Below are 18,007 nucleotides of genomic sequence, written 5' to 3' on the forward strand. Positions count from 1 at the left end.
TCAAACTTGGACTGAAGATCAATTGTAATGAGCGTGCCAGGAAGAATAAGAAAAATGAATCGAAGGGAACGAAAGGAAATCAAAAACGAAGAGGAAGACGCGGCTAAAAATGAATTTGACAGGTTTCGACTGAGAATGACAAAACCGACGAAGGCGGCAACTCTTAGCAATCAAGTGACAGAGTCAAAAGCGTCGTTGTAATCGTGGGGGTGAGCAGACAAGCAACAACAGCAGCAACAGCAACGAGTTGAGCAAGCAACAGGACGATGATGCTAAAATGAATGGATCCGTTCGAGTTCAATCTAGGAGGAGTACACTTCAGAGAGGTAGTCGCGCAGCAGCGCCTTGTCGTCAGAGTCGAGGAAGGTCGCTTCGGCAGCATTGAGTGTCTGTTGCCACACCAAAAAAGTTAGACTCCGAGCAAAAAGCTCACCGCTTGCCCCTCCTAACGCCTTACCGCGCGCTGGAGAGCAGAGGGGGCAAGGTGAAACTCGGATACAGCCAGCTCATGTTCCTCGCGAACGTTGGTGCGGCACACGGCTGGATCGTCACTGTTCAGAGAAAAGTTGAGGCGGTCTGCCTCAAACTTGACGATGGGGTGGTTTTGGGCTGACGCAACTGCACCAGTCTGCAGACTGGAGGTCAAGCAGCATTCCAAGTGGACGAGGTCTCGCTTTGAGAGCATCCACGGAGTGCGATTAGGACCAAAACAAAAAAAAAGCAAAAGGTATCACGCACCGACCATACAAAGTGCAATCATTTGCACATACCTTGACGCGTTCGTACACTTGCTGGTCGTCGATAATGTGATAGCCATGGCCAATGCGCTCAGCATGAAGGACATCGAGGGCCTGCGCGGAATGTGCAGAATGAGCAATTTTCAAACTCCAAGCATCTCGTTGTAGCAAAAAGGCCCACACACCTCAGAAACGTTTGCAGCAGGGCCAGCCTCGCCAGCATGCACAGTTCGGCGAATGGACTGCTCTTTGGCGAATTGGAAGGCAGGAGCATGCGGCAATGCCGGAAAGTGGGCCTCGTCACCGGCAAGATCAATTCCAACCACACCTGACGATCGATACTTTGCGGCAAGGTGCGCAACCTGCAGTGAAGTTTCTGAGACAAGAGCAGCACAATCGTACGCAACGCGCTTGTGGTGAGTAACGGGGGGGGGGCGCTGAGTGTTGGATTGGAACAATGGCGCCAAACGATCACAACGAGCTGGGGGTTCCACCCACCGGGCATGTGGCGCATGCAGCACAGAATGAACTTGGCATAGATGTTAAAGTCTGCGATTCCTCGCTGGAGGCCTCTGCAGGCCGCCTCGATGACCTGCTCGATCGACAATGTCGCGTCATTGAGCAACTGCGGCGCATAGCGTGCTTCAAAGTAGCAGACGCCCCGCGCGGCCTGATCCTGGCACAGTTCGTAAGCCATGCGCTCAATGGCCTCGGCGTCACCTCTACGCAATCGCAATGCATACGACCAAGACCCCCAAAAACAAACAAGGGAAGAAGATGTGTCAGTTGTGTGCAGTGGTGGACCGCCCCGTCTATCCATCCCCGTCCCACCCTAGTATCACTCACCGGATGACTGGGATGAAGACGCCAAAGGTGCTCAGGAACGACGTCAGCGACGTGCAGTCGTGCGCGACAGTCACGTACTTGTGCAGCTCGTCGACGGTCGACGCGGGAAGCGCAATGCCGCGACGCCTGAGCTCAGAACGACTCAGAACGGCTCAGAAGCAAGCTCAGACAACAACAACAATCACCAAATCACCAAAATCACCAAAATCACCAAAATCACCAATCATCACTACATTGCACTTGATGAAAAGCTCACTCACTGCGCAACGTCGAGAATCGTGGATGTCCGCAGCGATCCATCCATATGGCAATGGAGCTCAACGAGAGTCGCGCGCTTTGAGCCGGACGCACGGAGCTTGTTCAGAATGTTCACCAGAGTTACGCCTCCAGTCATTGTGGATTGAATGGAATTAAAAAAAAAAATAGGACTGAGCAACCACTAAAATAATAGAATACTGAAAAGAGGAGGAGGATTGACCGACTGTACTGCAGAGATTGATTCAATCAGAACATCCCACCAAGGATGGACGAAATGTCAACAGCATTTTCATTCATCGGCATCGTCGTCGTCATCGTCGTCGCCAACAAAACCGCCGGAATGGCCTGCAGAAAGAGCAGCCACAGCGTCGGGAGATGGAGTGGGCGGGGCAGCTGCTTCGGCAGGCGCGCCTTTGATGATGGCGCGCAATATCGCAGACATGTCCTTCGGACGTTCGAGAGCTTGGCTATCAGGCAAGTCGATGCCAGCCTTGCGCAATTCAGGGCGCGTCCAAGCCTTCGCGTTGCTCTGGAAAGTTCCACCAAGATCTGGGGGCAGTTGCGAAGGATCGACAAAGAGTTGGATCTTTTCCTTGTAGTCGCCTCCAAGGAAGATGACCTGCAAAGGAAAAACAAACAGAGAGGAAAGGGCCGGGGGGGGGGGCGGGGAATCCCAGCAGACAAGATGAGCAATGCCAGAACGAAACAGCACTGAAAGCGACAACAAAGAACACAGCAATTTGCCCACCTTGGATGCGGTTCGGGCGTCCAACCAGCCCTTGACCAAGTTCCAGAACGCACCAAAGATCTGCAGAAGAGCACGCGCAATGAATCCCTGCAAACAGTCGCCACACCAGCAGTTGTCAAACTATAACGTTGTTCTTGTCTCTCTTTACCCAAGGCGCGTTCATGATGATCAGCGCTCCACATCGTTCAATGTACACCTCCTTGAACATCTTGAGCATGGTAAAGATAACGCCGTTGTCCGCTTGGAGCCAGGAAAAGTTGGTGTTGTCGAAAATGTACGTAAAGCTTTCGACCTGGCCGGGCGTCATGAGCTGGTTGATGGACCGCTCGATGCAGTACATGATGATGCCGGCGCCGTAGTTGGTGTCCTTTTTGCTCCAGTGCTGCACGCGTGTCAGCAGGATGGGACGGCCCTTCCGGTCGCGCGCTTCGCAGTGCATCGAAACCTGACCCTCGAGCCAGTACGCGCAGTCGGTGATTGGAATCTCCTGAGGGCGGTACTCTGCTCGCCAGCGCTCCGCCTTGAGCATGAGGTTGCCTGCCTCAGCCACTGCAAAGTCTCGTCCACGCAAGTAGCGCAGACAGTCGTGGTCGGTCAGCTTGAACTCTGCAATCTGTGCGGCAAACTTGGCTTTGAATTCCTTCAGCGCCGTCTCCATCTCTGGCGTCAGCGATCCCATGAATCCCGGCTCCAGGTCCTGCATCAATTGACGAGCCTGTTATTTCCAACCAAAACAAAAAAAAAGTGTCAACAGGGTAGTAGGTAGGTCAGTTTCGCAGCGACACGTTGACGTGCCTTTATTAAGTATCGAGGCAAGGGGAAAGTAAGGGAGTCAGTTTTCGCATTGCCCGTTTATGGCAGGGCTTATTCCTTCAGAGGTGCTTCTTCATCTGCTCATGTTAGCTTTGCTCTTCTTGTTGTTCCATCCACACAAAGTCGCGCCCCCGCCCCCCCCCAATTCCCAGATTCAATGCTGGCAATTGCCTTGCCTGCGGAAGCCAAGAAGCGGTAGAAGAATCAACAAAACCGCTCCTTTTCCCATCATCCCAATTCCGATCATTCCATACCACTTCCTCCGCTTGGCATCTCCCCCATTGCATGTCATGACGGAGAACGCCGCAGCGTCATCAATCACAACCCGTTTCTGTCCCAGGACCGGTTGAAACGGGGGCATTGGCTGAAGGCTTGCGCATATTGTGGTTTCAATTTTGAATTCAAGCCACTTTTCTTTCTGCTGTTTTTTTTTTTTTTTTTTTTTTTTTTTTTTTTTTTTTTTACCTTCTCGCTGCGGTCGGCTTGCTTCTTCTCCTTCTTCTTGCTCTTCTTCTTCTTGTTCTTGGCGGCCTTGGCGGGGTCTGCGCCGGCAGCGGATGCGGCGGATGTGGGCTCGGTGTCGTCCACGTCCAGCCCTGCAAACTTGTTGCTACCCGAAGCCATTGATTTTTGTGATGACTGAGGCGATTGATGACTGAGCAACCGTTGATTTAGATTCTTGGATTCGTTGGTTTGATAGTTTGTTCATAGATAAAACTAAATAGTAATAAAATAATGCAACAATCACAAGCTGGAGAAATCAAAACAACCGCAAAACAACCCCCCCAAAAAAACCCAATCCAAATCGCTGTTGTAATCCAGGAGCTCATCCCGGCCCAGGAACTACAAAGGCCTACGAGCGCGGCTCGGCTCGCAAAAAGCTTGGATGGCTCGAGGGCGGAATGAGCCGGCCAACAATCAGACACTGCACAATCCACTCGCAGGTGACTGCGGGAATGCCATGCAAATTCGCTCGCCGCACCAGATTGGAAATCTCACGATCGTTCGGGGTTGGCGCTGTGGCTGGCGACGGAAGCAGCAAGAATGTTGCGTTTGACTCGGATGCGTGCACGGCATTGGGCGGTCGTTGGGAAACTTTCGCACCACCCGCGTCCAAGACCTTTTTCCAGAACGACTATTCGAGGAGGGTTGTCCCAATGTCAAGTCGAAGAAGCGAGGCAAGGGGTTGGTGAAGCCATGTGAGAACCAATCGATTGCCACCACAACAAATCAACTCGAAAAAAAAAACCACTTTTGAAAACAAACAAACAAAAAAAAAACCTCAAAAAACCCTCTTACCCGAAATTCGGCTTCGCCACCAATCAGAACAGTCTGCTCATGGAATGGACGATGCTCTTTGCTCTTGAAAATAGGACTGAAGCGACAGAACAAACCAAAAATGGACATGAGTCGGCCGGACAAAACACGCACTTTAGGATTGCAAAGCCACTCACTATTCAATCTCCTGGTTGGTCAGAAGCGAGAGACCCGCAGCAAGCGTGTACTTCTTGGGATCCAAGATGGCATTCTACAAAGGTACACCCAAGTGAGCAACTTTGAAAAACAGCACAACAAAAACACCCCTTCAACACAGCAACCAACTTGTTCGGCGTTACATGTTTGCAGCAATCCCAAACCCAACGGTGCGAGATGCAGGTTACTTTGCGACTGCCAATAGCAAGCGCTTGAAGGTACTTGAGCGTGCGCCGCGGTGTGTCAGCAACGACAAATGCCCCTTTGGAAACCTCAATGTCGGCCTCAAACACAGTGTCCATCACGTGGCCGCCTCCAGCTTCGATTTGCTCGGCCAGTGCGTCCTTCTGGACGACGGAGCCGTCACCGTTCTTCACAGAGCACGTCAGGTAGAAAATAAAGCCCAAAAACAGCGTGTCCGACTCTGGCATGGCACTTGAATCCCCGCTGAACAGCGTTTCAGCGTTGCTGGCAAACCCTCGCATGGCAGCGCGCGAAGGGGTCGTTGCAGGACTGGTCGGCATCTGCTTGCGCGCGCCTGACGACAGAGCTGCTGCTTGCCTGCTCCGGACCGGTGCGACCTCGATGCTCGTGTCTAACGCCGATGGTTCTTCAAAATCACTCGAAGGGCGAACGTGCGTGTTTCTCAAGCCAGTCGCGCTGCTGGCAGCAGCGCGGGTTGACGTTCCACGGTCCGGTCGAGAGTGAGCCTGAGCGACGACAACAACAGGCTGCTGCGGCGGGTCGTCTTCCATCGCAAACTCATCCACCGACTCAACCACGGGTCGCAAGCGTTTGACCATTGGCACGGGGCTCAAGGTAGCTGCACCCTGGTCTTCATGAACACGCTTGATTGATTTGCGAGTTTGGGCTGAGGTGGCTGCGAACGACATGGGCGGCGGAGACGAGACGGGCGACACAGGCCCAAAATCGACAGGACTCAAGGCGCGAGGCGGAAGGGTGACGGTGATGGATGATGGATGCGGGAGACGGCGAGCGAGGACTGGCAGCCACTCTGCTTCGCACACCAAGTCCGCCAAACCACACACGGCCTTGTGCTTGTCGCTCTCAAAAACGAGCTCAAAGCTCGTCCCAGCCACTACCGGTTTGGAAATGATGGCCAAATCAAAGGCATCTTCGCTGCGGTTGCGTCGGGCAAACACACGCTGACCGCCCCGCAAGAAGGCAGCGGGAAACAGCGCCGTGACCGGAACGCGCAAGCGATCGCCATCGTCAAATAGGACGATGACCATCTGGACATCGTTCTCGCCCTGACGCTTGCGTCGCATCGAGTTTGTCGAGTCAGACGTGGCCAGGAGTCGAGCAATGGTGCCTGCGTAAAAGCTTCCGTCCTTCCAGCGAGCCAGCACGCGATCGTCGGCAGCGTATTCGGGCATAAGAAGCGAATCCAGGCTGGGTTGTTCGCAGGGTTGCGGACCTGGTGCGGGGGATTTCGCAGCTACAGTGCTGGTGGCCAGCGCCCCATTGCGAGTCGGGGTGCGAGTCGGGGTGCGAGCAAGAATTGGTCGCTCATCAGCATCGTCGTCCGTCGTGCTCGGACCAGCACGATCTGTACCATTCTTCTTTCCGGATTGTTGACCCGGCTTGGAAGACTGTCCAGCCTGCTTTTTTCCTGGCAAGACTTTGAATTTTTCTGCCGATGAGACTTGCGCGCTCGTCGGTAAACGTGCCGTGGTTGTACCTGCGACGCCGGATGGGGCTGCCGGACTGGTAGCTGCCGGACTGGTAGCTGCTGCTGCAAGACCGGGCGACGACTTTGACAAAGAAGCACCACCCGAAACGGTTGTTGCGGGTTCGACTGCGCGCGCTCGAGTTTCAGACGGAAGAGACGGGAGCCGAGGACGACCTCCTGGACGCGCGCTGCTTGTCTGAGGTGATGCCACTACAACCACCGAGGATTCCATCGGCGTTGCTGCCGAGATGGTGGGAAGCAGGGTCAGAGCGGGCGCATCAACAGGCGGCGATCTCGAAGCTGGGGCGACCACCACCATCGGTGCAGTGTCCGACCTGAGACCGACAGAGGGTTGTCGTCGAGGGATTGGAGCCATTGTCATCGCGGGAAGGGCTGGGGTGGCGGTCATCCGCTTTACAAGCTCGTCATGTCCCGATTCATTCGGCATCGGTCCACTCAACATATCGGCCGGATTCAATGGTCGAAGCCGCTCCACAACTTGCGACGGCTGACAAAACACAATATGCCGCTCTTCAACAACTGTGGGAGCCTCTTCCACCTCCAGCTCGGACTCGAGGATTTCGCGGCCATCCGGGAGTGTCTGAAAGGTACGCACGATGCGTCTGGTCGTCACATGTCGCGTGGAGATGGTCGTGATTTTCACCAAGCTTCCGTCGAGTGCAGCCGTCGCCAGAGCGGCCGATATTTGCTCGTCTGAAACGCCGCTGGTGAAAGCCGGCATCTCAGTTGAAGGTGCGACAGAGATCAGTCGCTGCACATTCACGACTGGAGCAGCACTGGCGCTGGACGGTGGTGGTGCAGGGTTTGGGTTTGAGGGTGGTGTGACAGGCTTTGCTTGGTGCGGAGAAAGCGTAGCAGGTGTGACAGCTTGCTCTCGCACAACCGCCGCAAGTGACGCGTTCACGGTGGTTTGACTCTCCAAAACAACGACGTCGCTCGAGGTTGACGACCGCGCGTTGCCACGCACATTGCGGAGATGAGGCAACGAAGGCCGTGTCTCTGATGTCGCCGCGTGAGCGGGTAATTGCCGTGCAGACCGCGCCTCGCGCACAGGCGAGAGCGACGATTGCGCGTTCAGCGACAGAATCACGGGAGATGAGGGAATGTGCGCGTCAGTCGACTCGGCCGGCGGCGGCGGCGGCGGCGGCGTCTGAGGGACATTTTCTCGAGCTGGTAGTGGTGAGGTTGGAATGACGGGAGCGGCACTGGCAACAATCTCGACCATGGGAGTTGTGTCAGCCATTGCGGGTGGTTGCACAGCAGCAGTGGAAGTGGTCGTCTCAGCGTCGACATCCATCGGTTCTGCGACGTGGAACACGGGCGGAGAGGATGCTCGAGCGCGAGGTAGGCTCCGATCCACGAACGCCGGGAATGGGAAGGTTTGGGATTGAGAGGCCGAGTAGTGCAGGACAAACATGTCTGACTCGGGCTCTGGAGCATGCTGGGATTCTGGAACAAAGTCCACCGGCAGCACAGATGTCTCCACTTGCATTGGAACAGGGTTCGTTCCAGCACCAGAATGAGAATGGTCGACGACATTCGCTCGAGTCTCTGGCGCGTTCGCGGTCGCCGGGTTTGCTGCCGCGTCCCTCGAGCTTGCTCCCACTGAAGCAGATAAATCAGAGGACGACGACAAATCAGCGCTTGTAACAACGCCGCGGTGCTGCACAGCAAATGTGGCGTTCGCCGAGCCTTCAGCAGCAAACGTTGGACTGCGCATAGCTGCCATTCGCGGAGGGATGTCGGGTTCAAATTCGGTGGATTTCTCTCCAGCATCGGTGCTCACGGTTGAGCGAGATGCCGAGCCGTCGAGCAGACTAACGGTGGGAATCACAGCAAAGGAGTTTGTTTCACCGAGAGGAGCGTGATGGGCAAAGGCTGTTGCTGCCCGTTCTGAGACTTCTGGATTGCGGGGCGTCGCTGCGGCCGGCTCGTGGTCAATCACTACTGAAGCTTGGTTGACAGGTGCATTCCGCGGGATCGGAGCATCCAGCCAGGTGGATCGGGACGCATCCGGGTCATCAAAAGTGCCAGCAACAACAAGGGGAGTGGGGACGGCGCCAGACGCAGGAGCGGGCAAGGTAGCAATGGTGCTTGGCCACTCCTCGCCCGCATCCATCAGTGGCTCCACAGCAGAGCCGATCGCAGCTGCGTTGGGGATCTCGGAAGGACGTAGAAACGCGTTGCCAGGGATGAAGGTGCTGCTGGTGGGGTTTAACGAAGCGTTTACTGCATCGTTGTGCGTGGCTGATCTGCTGCTGCTGCTGCTGCTGCTGCTTGTGGTCGAGCTGGAGGGATTGCTGGCGCCAGGCTGCGAGCCGCCCATGGCCAGTGCAGCAGCGCGGGAGAACAGGTCCACCTGCGACGACAGCGCGGGATCCCGGTGATGTGGCAGGTCTTCCTCTTCCTCCTGAGCAGCCGGCTCATTGCCAGCTTGGTGCGGTTGGGCAACCTCGTCCACGGCTTGCCTGCGAGAAGGCGAGGCAGGATGTTGATTTTGTTGATGTTGATGTTGATGTTGTTGTTGTTGTTGGTGAGCAGACCCCCTGACAGTTGCAACACACTAAACCCAGTCGGAGTGGAAAATTGGAGTTGGCTGGGATCGAAGGGTGCATGCTGGCGATCGGCAGGGTCGGCTTGACCAGCAGCAGCAGCAGCAGCAGCAGGATGGACAGTGGCGGCAATGGAAGGTGCGTCGTCCATCACCTGGAGATTCGTCAGTGGCGCATGTTGCTTGTGCTGCTCCAGTGGCATCGCGCTTGTGGTTGTGGTCGCCTGCACATCGTTGAGAGTGGGAGGAAATGTCGCGTCGACACCATGGCTCGTGTCACCCGCAATGTCGTTGTTGCCTGTGTCCCAATCGTCCATCTCGAGGGACGGCGTGTTCTGTTGCGCCGCAAGCGCAAGGATGACCGATGGCGGTGGACCACCGGACGTCGTTGTGGCGACTGGCCGGCCAGTGCGACCGGGGAGCTTGGCGCTGCCAGCCAATGCTGCCGCCGAGGCGGTCGCTGCAGCCACAGGCGATGGTGCAGCCTTCACCCATGCCTCCTGGCGGCGTTTCTGTGACGCAGAGAGCCTCCAACGATCGTCGGTTGCAACCTGCAGGGCGGGGTCGGCCACATCTGGCGTTGGGGATGGCGAAGGCTCCATTTGCTCGGCATCAACCAAGCTGACGCTGCTGCTGGTAGTCGTGGAAGTAGTAGTATCAGCAGTGGTACTAGTACTGGTACTGAAAGTGGCAGCGGAAGTGGTGGTCAGTCCTGGGGTCTCGACGTGCTGTGGCGACCCTGCCGCAGAGGCAGCGGTTCCAGAACGACTGAGCATTCTCGGGGGTTTTGGTGGTGAACAAGGCAAAAAGTTCTGTCACTCTACAAGCATCAAAAAGCCAGCCAACGGCATGGCAAGGGAAGGGAGGTCAGCAATGCAAACAACCAAAAGAAAAAAAAATTGCGCGGCTTTTTTTCCCGCCTTTTTTTCTCAACACTTTGTTTTTGTTCTCGTCGCTCTGCGTTTCGTCGGTGGACACTTTGCTCCGCACAGTGTGCAAATACAGTAACTCATGCTCTACAGTCACCATCCACTCGGTCGGAACCGTCCGCGCGCGGGAAGAGGACGAGGCGGTGTTCGACATGCTTTCTCTTCAGGGAGCAAAGACATGCTTTCATGCAAGAAAGAAACGGCTTTCCATTCAACCCGCTTTTGCGCCAGCCGTCCTTCCAGTCACCATCGCGTCATGGACAGAGTGTGGAATCGTTATACACACCGAAACACGTTGATGGGGCAAAGTGGCGCCGGCGATGTCCTTGCGTTGTTGGAATGGGAAGCGAAGCCAAAGCAAACGAGCTCCCAGATGGACAAGAATTGAACGCAAAAGCAAGCAAAGTTACAAAAAATAATAATATTAATAAATTATAAAAAATCAGACTGAGACGCGTTCAAGAACCCTAATCTGAATGCATGGGAAATCGGTTCTTGAACAGAAACTGCCGTCAAGTCATTGCCAGCCATCAATCCCAGCTCCGTTGCAAGCAGGACTATTGAGGATCACTGCTTTCTACTTTGCGGTGTTTTGTACCAAGAAAAATGTCCCAATCAGAAGAGCCAACCCCTCATTGATCCCGACGTGCCCGCAGCAGCGCAGCTGGTCCATGCAAGAGGTCTCGACCACGCCCAACGATTCTCCCGGAGATTGTTCAAATGAGTTTGGATTACTCGGATTGGCCGATGGGGCTCGAGGAGGCCAAACAGCACTGCGAGACGCCGATCAACAAGCGCAAGCAGTTTGTCATTTTCCCACAACGAAGCGGCGGTGTTTGCGCGTGCCTTTTCGCTTAGTGAGCATAGATTGTGTTTTGTCATCAGACCTGCCCCCCCCCAAAAAAAAAAACACGGAGGGGGAGGTGTTTCTGCTGCTCATCGAATAAAAGTGAGCAATGCAACTTGCGCTGTGATTGCTGCTGCACCAGTTCCCCACCCCGCCTCCAACAAAGTGAATCCGAATCAATGACACTGATGCCTAAAACGAGCATTTGAATTCATTTCCATCATTCTCAGACTTGACTGCGCGTCCAGCTCACTCTTGGTTTTCAGGTTTGTAGTACTCCAACACAGACGTCGAGTCTTCCACGCGCACCGCCCCTTCGCGCTTCAAGTGCTGGTGGTGGGTGGCGATTCAGTCAAGCTGCGGGTCCAATCGACTCACGGCACCACGACCACACACAGTGTGCTGCAGGGGATGAGAGAGTGAGGAGCGTGTCGTGGATGGCGCTGTCTTGGCGTGGTTCACCTGCTATCTGAAACAAGCGCAGAGCACGTCGGCAATGGTCAACAGTCGGACGTCGCACTTGCTCACTCGAGCCTTGTCCGCAACCAAAACTTCCACTCCTGCCATTCGTCACGCGCAAGTGAGCGTCGAAAGAGAGGTCGCGGGGGTTTGGCACGAAGAGCGGAGGAAAAAGTCAAATGGCGCTGCTTGCCTCGGATAAAAGCCAAGACAAGCAGAACAGAACAGAACGAAGAAGAAAAAAAAAAAAAAAAAAAAAAAAACTCCATGTGCTTTCCAACAAAGCTCGGTTTGCTCTTGCGCTGCACGCGTGCTGTCGACGTCGACCCAGTAGCCACACGCATGGCAACAACAGGTGGCGATTATTCGAGATGAGCGGAGCCGCGTGTCGAAAGGGACACGCGTTGGAGCGCGACGGAACCCCCTCTCCCCTTTAAACGAGCGGCGGCGGCCCTCGTGGAAAACAACATGACCGCATGTGTGCCCTCCCTCGACTCTGCTGCCATTGTGACCGAGCGCTGGTGCCATTTCGTGCTCTAACTCTATTTGTGCGTGTGTTTGTCTGTGCTTGTGTGTGCGTGTTTGTGCGCGCGCTGTTGAAACAGGAGCATTGCTTTTTCTATCGCCATCACGGTCTTCTTGTGGCTTTGAACACAAGCTCTTCTTCTCCGTCTAATTCTTCTCATATCGTCGTCGTCGTCGTCATCAATGCTGCGAGCAGCTTCCGTTGGCGCCGCTGCAGCGCTGGCTGGTCGATCACGAGCGGTTGCGCACGTCTCGACTCCGTTGGCGTCAGTTGCCGCAATGTCGCCTGTCGCGTCGCCGACGCGTCGGTCGGCGTCTGCAATCGTCGTGCCAGGCCAACACCTCGGGTGGTCGGCGCCAGTCCTCGCCGCGAGGCAGTCGCGTGCGGGCTTTTACGAGCGTTGCCCATGCCTCCGCAGTCAAGGCTTCGGCTTCTGCAGTCGCTGCTGCGGCTGAGGATGACCTGGACGATGTTCCCGAGTCGCCAGCAACCGCCACCACCTCTGTTTCTTCGACAACAACCACAACCACAACAACAACAACCACAACAACAACAACAACAACAGCACCCTCCAGTCCTACTCGGAATCCTGCTTCGGCCACCCCCGCGAAATCAACAAAGCGGCGAAGCACCGCCGCCGTGGTGGACGCCTCGGCCGAGGAGGTCGCGCCAAAGCCAAAGCGAAAAGCCGCCAAGGCAAAAGCATCGACTGTCAAGCAGCCAGAGCCGTCCTCGCCCATTTCAACGCAGACGTCTGCACCAGCAGCGGCACCAGCTGCAGTCGCACCAGCGCCACCACCGGCTGAAGCTGCAAAGGCCCCGGAAATCCCAGTCAATCCAATCCCCGCGCCGCCTTCGATCGCCAATTTTGATGCATCAGCCACCGAGGCTGCAGCACGCCTGGAGCAAGAGCATCTGAGCGGCAACATTGCCGCCGTGGAGGCAAAAATCGAACAGGCTCGAAAAGTGTTGCTCCAATCGCACTCGTCAGCTAGGAATCGTGCCGTCCGCAACGAGGGCGAGGTGGACATGTTGATCAATTCAAAGCACTATGATGCAGCCCTGCGACTCTTGCAAACAACCATCAAGTCGATGAACCTCACGGATGCCACGCTGCTCTCGCAAGGCCTCCTCGGTATTGGCGTGGAGCGCATTCAAGTAGCAACCCTCAATCGTCTGATGGCCGCGTTCGCCACTTCCGACAACTCGGCTGGTGTGTACGACACATACTTGTTGTTTGGCCAGTCGGACTCTCAGCCCGATTTTCGCTCGCTCGCATTGCTCCTCGATGCCTGCGCCATGTAAGAAGCGTTGTATTTCGTCTCTGGGGTGGAGGGGGGGGGGGAATGGCCCGTTTGATTTTGGAGGGCTTGTTGGTACGGCGATTCTGACTCCACTGGTTTGGTTGTCCTCTTTTGCAGCGATGGTGATTTAGAAGGTGCCCGAGGCGTCATGACTGAAATTGAGCTTTCCCACCGTCTGCAGCAAATTCAGTGGGCGTGTTCATTAACCCCTCCGCAACTCGAGAGGATTGTGAAGGTATGACTTTGACGACCAATTGGTTTTTTTATCAAAAATGGAATTTTGCCAACCATGATGACTCATTTTTTTTGCCCTTTTCTGTTTTGCTGAACAGATCATTAAAAAGGTCGATCCTTCATTCGTTCTGGATGAGCTTCCTGGTGACGTGTCCTCCGTGTCTGAGGATACACTTCGCGAAGTGCATGCGCTTGTGAGCGATTCTTTGCCGTCAGAATTAGCAGCCCAACCGGCGGAGCCTGTTCCTCGGTTTGAGACAGAGGTGCCCGTCCCCGAGCCTCAATGGTATCGCCCCGAAAATCCGTATTTTCGCGATATGCTCGATGCGTTTAAGCATCTCGAAGACCTGTCGATGCCTGGTCACGAATTACAGCTCAAGATGGAAGAGGCCATGCTTGATCTTGGTGCTGATCGGTAGGGTTATCATGCGTGCTCCAACCCTGTTGCCTTTTGTTGGTAATCAAGGCAATTTTGATGCATTTCTCACGGTTGTTTTTGTTGTTGTTGTTGTTGCTATTGCTATTGCTATTGTTATTGTTATGATTGTGGCGCTCTTTTGACATTTCAGCGTGCTTCAATCGGTCGATACAAATGCTGCCACTCGAATCCTGGGCGGGCAGCGAATGGAGCAATTGCAACAGCGCTGGTTGCTGGCTGTCGTTGCTCACATGACCAACTCACGTACGTTCCAGCTTCTGATCGGATGCGACCGACGGTAGCACTGTGCTCATTGCCTCATTCGTGGTGTGTTTGTTTCTGATGTGCAGCGAATCCGGTTTACGCCCCGCTTCTCGAGGTGCTTTCCCGTCGCAAGCTCGCCTCAATCGCGATTAGCACATTGACGCGTGAGGTATGTCAGACGAGTACCAAACCTATTGGAAAGTTTTTTCTTTTTGATTTCAACTGACATTACAACTTTCTCTGTCTCAGGTCGTCGGATCCGCTGGTTGTCGTCACGTTCTTGCTGCTTCGCACATTGGTCGTCAAGTGCACATGGCCTATTCGTTGAAGCGTCTTGGAGCTGGCGGAAACGAGTTTGCGCGGCTTGCTGCCAGTTTCCCGAAATTCATGGCCAAGTTCAAGAAATCAGCCATGCCCGGCAAAGTTGTTCCCGATCACGTCGTGTGGAAGACCTTTATTCAACATCATCTCATCGGAGTCAAGGCCGTTTCTGTGCCTGATTGGTCGGAAGATACTTTTGTGGCGGTAGGGCTTGGTTGTGTTTTTCCTGTTCCTTTTTTTTTCCGTTTGTGTTTGTGTCAGCGGCAAGGGGATTGAGAAGCTTTCCTCACTTTGACAATTGTTTTCAGATTGGAGGTGCGCTTCTCTCACACCTCATAGCCGCGGCTGAGATTCGGCCTGGAATGGCGGATGTCGTAGATTTTGTGCCGTAAGTTTTTGCGCATCATGGTTGGCGTGGCGCTTTGTCGGTTTTTGCTCGCAACCAACTCAGAACAATTCTTTTTCTTTGCCACATTGCCCATTCGTCCCTCCGTTCGTAGGTTGGCGCACATTACAACGACCAAAAAAGCCAGCAAAAAAAAGGCCAAAAGTTCACCCGACGTCCCCACGACTCCGCCCGACGTCTCCACGACTCCACCGCTCGATTTGCAACCTGCTTTCTTTTTGACCATCAGGCACGTGGAACATAATCGCAAGGTGACCATGCTCTGTCCTAACGAGCACTTGGTGCAGTTTTTCAAGGTGCATCCTCGCGACGTTCGTAATCAGGTATGTTTCTAGTTTTAAATTTTGGGTCGGAGCGGGGGGGGGGGTTTCGTCGTTTAGTTGTATGTACTCGACACTCATCATTTTTGCTTTTGCATTCCTGCCCAACAGACCTTCCAATTCGCGAAAATGCTTCCCATGGTTGTTCCACCCATTCCTTGGATCTCACACAACCATGGTGGCTACCTCTTGTTGAGCGCCACTGGCCGCAGTACGCTGATGCGTACCATTCACAACGACCAGCGACGAATCCTGAAGCTTTCGCAAAACCGTCTCGGTGGTGTTTTCGACGCTCTCAATGCAATCCAAACCACGGAATGGCGCGTCAACTCCCGCGTTCTTGCTATCCAAATTGCCGTGAGTTTTGATCGATTACCCTGGCCAAGACCACGAACAAACAAACAAACAAACAAAAACAAAACCCCGTGCTCATTATTCTCACTTTTTGCGCGCTCTCTTCACAGATCTGGAATCAAGGTGGCGATCCCGAATTGGACATTCCCGACGTTAAAGACATTCCCGAACCCCGCCAACCAACCGGCGCGGATGCCACACACACCGTGATGGCAGAGTACTTTGCCACTCGTCAGCAAATCCGCGAAGAGAATCGCAATATGCACAGCATGCGCTGCACAGTTCAATATCAACTGTTGATTGCTTACAAGGTTGGTTTTTGGAGGCTTGTTTTTTTCTTTTTGGGGGTGTTTGGTGGTTTTGATTTCTCGCCTTGGGTTGATGCTATCTGCTTGCAATCTCACCTTTGACTTTCTGCTGTTGTTCGTTTTCATAGCTCCGACACAACAGGCTCTACATGCCAGTTAATCTCGATTGGCGAGGCCGCGCATACACTGTCTCGCCCAATTTGACTCACTTGGGCGGAGACATGACGCGTAGCACCCTCATGTTCCACCAACGACGGCCTCTGGGCGAAAATGGCTTGTTCTGGCTCAAGGTTCATCTCGCAAATTTGTGCGGTGCCGACAAGTACGTGCTAGATTCGTTTGGTGCATGCAATTGTGTGATGGCGCGATTCGTTTTTTGTGCTCGTGTTCTGGCCAGACTGACTTGACGTCTATTGTCACAGATGCTCTCTGCAAGATCGCGTCAAGTTTGTTGACTCGAACTGGAAGCATATCATTGATTCAGCTCGCGATCCGCTGAAGGTACGTTTGTCCTCCAACTGCTGTGTGTTTGTGTGTGTTTTTTTGGAGCAAAAATTCATGGTTCTCATTCGACAATGTTTGCTTTGGTCGCAGGAGCGTGGTGGTCTCGGCTGGTGGCGTCAGCAAGAAAATCCGTGGCAAGCGTTGGCCGCCTGCTTTGAGCTTGATGCCGCAACCTCCCTTCCGGATCACCGCCTGTACGAATGCGGCCTGCCCGTGCAGATGGACGGTTCTTGCAACGGTCTTCAGCACTACGCTGCTCTCGGCGGCGACGTGCTCGGCGCGTTGCAAGTCAACTTGCTTCCCAGTCCTCAACCAATGGACGTCTACCAAGCTGTTGCAACCATTGTTTCCGAGCGCATCGACCAGCTTGCCGCTGAAGGCAATCACAATGCAATCCGTCTGAAAGGGCTCGTCAAACGCAAGGTTGGAGCTGTTGTTAAAAAAAAAATCGTTGGGTGCCTTTGCATTTGTCGGCTTGATGCATTTCTCACGTTTGCTCTCTTTTCTCCTTGTTGGCATTGTAGATTGTCAAGCAAACTGTCATGACCAGCGTCTATGGCGTTACGGTCGTCGGCGCCAACGCTCAGATTGCCCGTCAACTTGCTGCTCTTCCCCATTTGGACGAAAGCCAAGCCCATCAACTCGCCACTTTCCTCGCGCCCATCGTTTTCGAAGCTCTGAGCGCCATGTTTGCACAAGCAACCGAGATCAAGACATGGCTGCAAGTATCCGCTCGCCGCATTGCTGCTTCTGGTGACTACGTCAAGTGGGAAACGCCATTGAATCTCCCAGTCTTGCAGCCCTACATCAAGTTGAGCCACGGTGTAAGTCGCTCATCCTTGCTTTGAAGCGAAACGTTGTCAAGCATGAGGTTTAGTGTGCAGCATACCAGGGGGTTTCCTTTTTCCTTTTTCCTTCTTTTCCCCCTCCCCTCCCTCTCCCCTTCGTGTTTCTCCCTCCCCCCAAGTCCACTCACCTTTTCCCTTGGTCACCCTTGCCAACTGGTTTGTTTTGGACACAGGTCAAGGTGATTGATCGCCAAAAGCATGCAACGGCATTCCCACCGAACTTTGTGCACTCGCTTGACGCCACCCACATGATGATGACCGCCTCTGAAGCCCATCGGCAAAACCTTGTCTTTGCCTCGGTGCACGACAGTTTCTGGGTGCACGCTTGCGACGTTACGGACTTGAATCGCATTTTGCGCGAGCAGTTTGTCAAGATGCACAGCTTCCCCCTGATGCAACAGCTTCGCGATACTTTCAAAGCGGTCTATGCTGATCGAACTCACCCGAAGGGCATCGACAAGATGGATCAGGACGGCGATTCTGAGGCCGTTGCCGACGTTGCTCCCGATCAACCAAGGCTCAAGGGCGGACACGTTGCACTCACCTTCCCCGCCCTCCCGCCTCGTGGCTCCTTGGATTTGAACGAGGTGCTCAAGTCTGAATTTTTCTTTGACTAGACACTCGATCTTTTTTTCAATTTGTGCAAGGCCTTTTTTTTTCTGCCTCAACCCTTCCCCTCCCCCCCCATCTAGCCTTTTTCATCGTTGTTCCCTCTTGTTGTTGTTAACACCACCCAATAAATCACCCCCCCCCCCACCTACAAAACGTTCACCCAAGTCTACCATTTTCCCAATAGATCAATGGCTCATTGTACTTTTTTTTTTC

General features: G+C 54.2%; 5 protein-coding genes across 5 annotated transcripts; 2 read left to right on the forward strand and 3 right to left on the reverse strand.

Moving 5' to 3' along the window:
* Positions 1-87: 87 nt before the first annotated feature.
* Positions 88-2,032, reverse strand: CAOG_05091 (adenosine deaminase). The gene is made up of 7 exons (XM_004346726.2): positions 1,844-2,032; positions 1,584-1,709; positions 1,236-1,459; positions 923-1,113; positions 771-851; positions 458-673; positions 88-389 (listed from the first exon to the last, which is right to left on the reverse strand). The coding sequence occupies exons 1-7, from the start codon at positions 1,975-1,977 to the stop codon at positions 303-305; spliced, it is 1,059 nt and encodes a 352-aa protein (XP_004346776.2). The 5' UTR covers positions 1,978-2,032; the 3' UTR covers positions 88-302.
* Positions 2,033-2,130: 98 nt separating this feature from the next.
* Positions 2,131-4,026, reverse strand: CAOG_05092 (hypothetical protein; the record flags this gene model as incomplete). Its single annotated transcript, XM_004346727.1, has 4 exons — positions 2,131-2,460; positions 2,590-2,649; positions 2,738-3,304; positions 3,868-4,026. The coding sequence occupies 4 exons, from the start codon at positions 4,024-4,026 to the stop codon at positions 2,131-2,133; spliced, it is 1,116 nt and encodes a 371-aa protein (XP_004346777.1).
* Positions 4,027-4,112: 86 nt separating this feature from the next.
* Positions 4,113-9,916, reverse strand: CAOG_05093 (hypothetical protein; the record flags this gene model as incomplete). Its single annotated transcript, XM_004346728.2, has 5 exons — positions 4,113-4,537; positions 4,702-4,777; positions 4,857-4,930; positions 5,064-9,057; positions 9,141-9,916. The coding sequence occupies 5 exons, from the start codon at positions 9,914-9,916 to the stop codon at positions 4,256-4,258; spliced, it is 5,202 nt and encodes a 1,733-aa protein (XP_004346778.2). The 3' UTR covers positions 4,113-4,255.
* A 1,496-nt stretch (positions 9,917-11,412) lies between these two features.
* CAOG_05094 (hypothetical protein) lies at positions 11,413-13,206 on the forward strand (the record flags this gene model as incomplete). Its single annotated transcript, XM_004346729.1, has 2 exons — positions 11,413-11,496; positions 12,172-13,206. The coding sequence occupies 2 exons, from the start codon at positions 11,413-11,415 to the stop codon at positions 13,204-13,206; spliced, it is 1,119 nt and encodes a 372-aa protein (XP_004346779.1).
* A 147-nt stretch (positions 13,207-13,353) lies between these two features.
* Positions 13,354-17,799, forward strand: CAOG_05095 (T7 bacteriophage-type single subunit RNA polymerase; the record flags this gene model as incomplete). Its single annotated transcript, XM_004346730.1, has 14 exons — positions 13,354-13,440; positions 13,538-13,854; positions 14,009-14,121; positions 14,208-14,290; positions 14,371-14,646; positions 14,751-14,830; positions 15,078-15,171; positions 15,280-15,525; positions 15,633-15,833; positions 15,959-16,152; positions 16,253-16,331; positions 16,425-16,757; positions 16,859-17,158; positions 17,356-17,799. The coding sequence occupies 14 exons, from the start codon at positions 13,354-13,356 to the stop codon at positions 17,797-17,799; spliced, it is 2,847 nt and encodes a 948-aa protein (XP_004346780.1).
* Positions 17,800-18,007: the final 208 nt, after the last annotated feature.

The sequence above is a fragment of the Capsaspora owczarzaki genome, assembly GCF_000151315.2.
Source record: "Capsaspora owczarzaki ATCC 30864 unplaced genomic scaffold supercont2.8, whole genome shotgun sequence".
NCBI classification, from domain to species: domain Eukaryota; class Filasterea; order Ministeriida; family Capsasporidae; genus Capsaspora; species Capsaspora owczarzaki.

Bases quoted from the DNA above. Each gene is read 5' to 3' on its own strand.
- CAOG_05091 (XM_004346726.2), bottom strand. From the start codon at position 1,977: ATGACTGGAGGCGTAACTCTGGTGAACATTCTGAACAAGCTCCGTGCG. The intron at 1,710-1,843 runs GTGAGTGAGCTT...TTCTGAGCTCAG, and splicing joins ACGATTCTCGACGTTGCGCA to GCGTCGCGGCATTGCGCTTC. The intron at 390-457 runs GTAAGGCGTTAG...GTGTGGCAACAG, and splicing joins CCTCTGCTCTCCAGCGCGCG to ACACTCAATGCTGCCGAAGC.